The 1,094-nt window shown below is 66.9% G+C and overlaps 1 protein-coding gene across 1 annotated transcript in view; it reads left to right on the forward strand.

The window, feature by feature from the left end:
• TMX2 (thioredoxin related transmembrane protein 2) overlaps positions 1–1,088 on the forward strand; it is an 18,448-nt gene extending 17,360 nt beyond the window's left edge. Inside the window, exons 6-10 of the mRNA XM_029965720.1 lie at positions 48–208; positions 289–395; positions 482–547; positions 655–784; positions 872–1,088. Of these exons, the coding sequence (XP_029821580.1) occupies positions 48–208; positions 289–395; positions 482–547; positions 655–784; positions 872–1,018 (611 nt within the window). The 3' untranslated portion in view covers positions 1,019–1,088. The remainder of the gene's footprint in view (positions 1–47; positions 209–288; positions 396–481; positions 548–654; positions 785–871) is intronic.
• The last annotated feature ends 6 nt before the right edge of the window (positions 1,089–1,094 follow it).

Below are 1,094 nucleotides of genomic sequence, written 5' to 3' on the forward strand. Positions count from 1 at the left end.
GCTGTGGGTGTGCAGAGTATCCTTGGGGGGACATCTCCCTGCCCCAGGCTCGCTGCGTCCTGCCTCTGGGGCAGAGGAGCCCTGGCCCAGCCTCAGCCTGGCTCTGTGGGCTCAGGGTGCTGTCCCTGCAGTGTTTCTGATGACTTGCAAGCCCCCTCTGTACATGGGCCCCGAATACATCAAGTACTTCAGCGACAAGACCATCGATGTGAGTATCCCCCCATCCCTGGGGGTCTCAGGGGGCTCTGCCCTCCTCCCCCCCACCCTGAGCCCCTGCCCCTGTGGCAGGAGGAGCTGGAGAGGGACAAGCGGGTGACGTGGATCGTGGAGTTCTTCGCTAACTGGTCCAGTGAGTGCCAGTCCTTCGCCCCCATCTTCGCCGACCTCTCTCTCAAGTGAGTGGTGCCCGCCGGGATCTCGGGGGGTCACGGGGGCTGTGGTCCCCCGTGTCCCTCCCAGCTCTGTGTCCCTTCCTGCCCAGGTACAATTGCCAGGGGCTGCAGTTTGGGAAGGTGGACGTGGGCCGGTACACGGACGTCAGCACCAGGTGTGGAGGACACGGCCTGGGTGGCAGGGCCCACCCCAGGACGGACCCTGTGACCCCCTGGCCCCCTTGGGCCGCCTGTGGCTCACTGTGGGCCTGTCCTACTGCAGGTACAAAGTCAGCACCTCGCCCCTCACCAAGCAGCTGCCCACCCTCATCCTGTTCCAGGGGGGCACGGAGATCATGCGGCGGCCGCAGATCGACAAGAAGGGCCGGGCCGTGTCCTGGACCTTCTCTGAGGTGGGTGGGACCTTCCTGGCCTGTGCCTGGGAAGGGAAGGGGGCTGTGGGGGTCCCTGAGGGTGCTGATGCTGCCTCTGGGCCACAGGAGAACGTGATCCGGGAGTTCAACCTCAACGAGCTCTACCAGAAGGCCAAGAAGCAGTCGAAGCCGCGGGAGGAGGGGCCCGAGGAGGCCCCGCCCGCGCCCGCAGCCGCCGGGCACCCCGAGGGGGAGACCAAGAAGGACAAGTAGAAGCTGCCCTGCGCTGTCGCCCATCACCACGCCGCCATCACCCTGGTGGCACCGGCCTCGCCCGGCCCTGCCCGGC

Source organism: Manacus vitellinus, unplaced genomic scaffold (genome assembly GCF_001715985.3).
Source record: "Manacus vitellinus isolate BGI_N305 unplaced genomic scaffold, ASM171598v3 scaffold_118_pilon, whole genome shotgun sequence".
Taxonomy (NCBI): domain Eukaryota; kingdom Metazoa; phylum Chordata; class Aves; order Passeriformes; family Pipridae; genus Manacus; species Manacus vitellinus.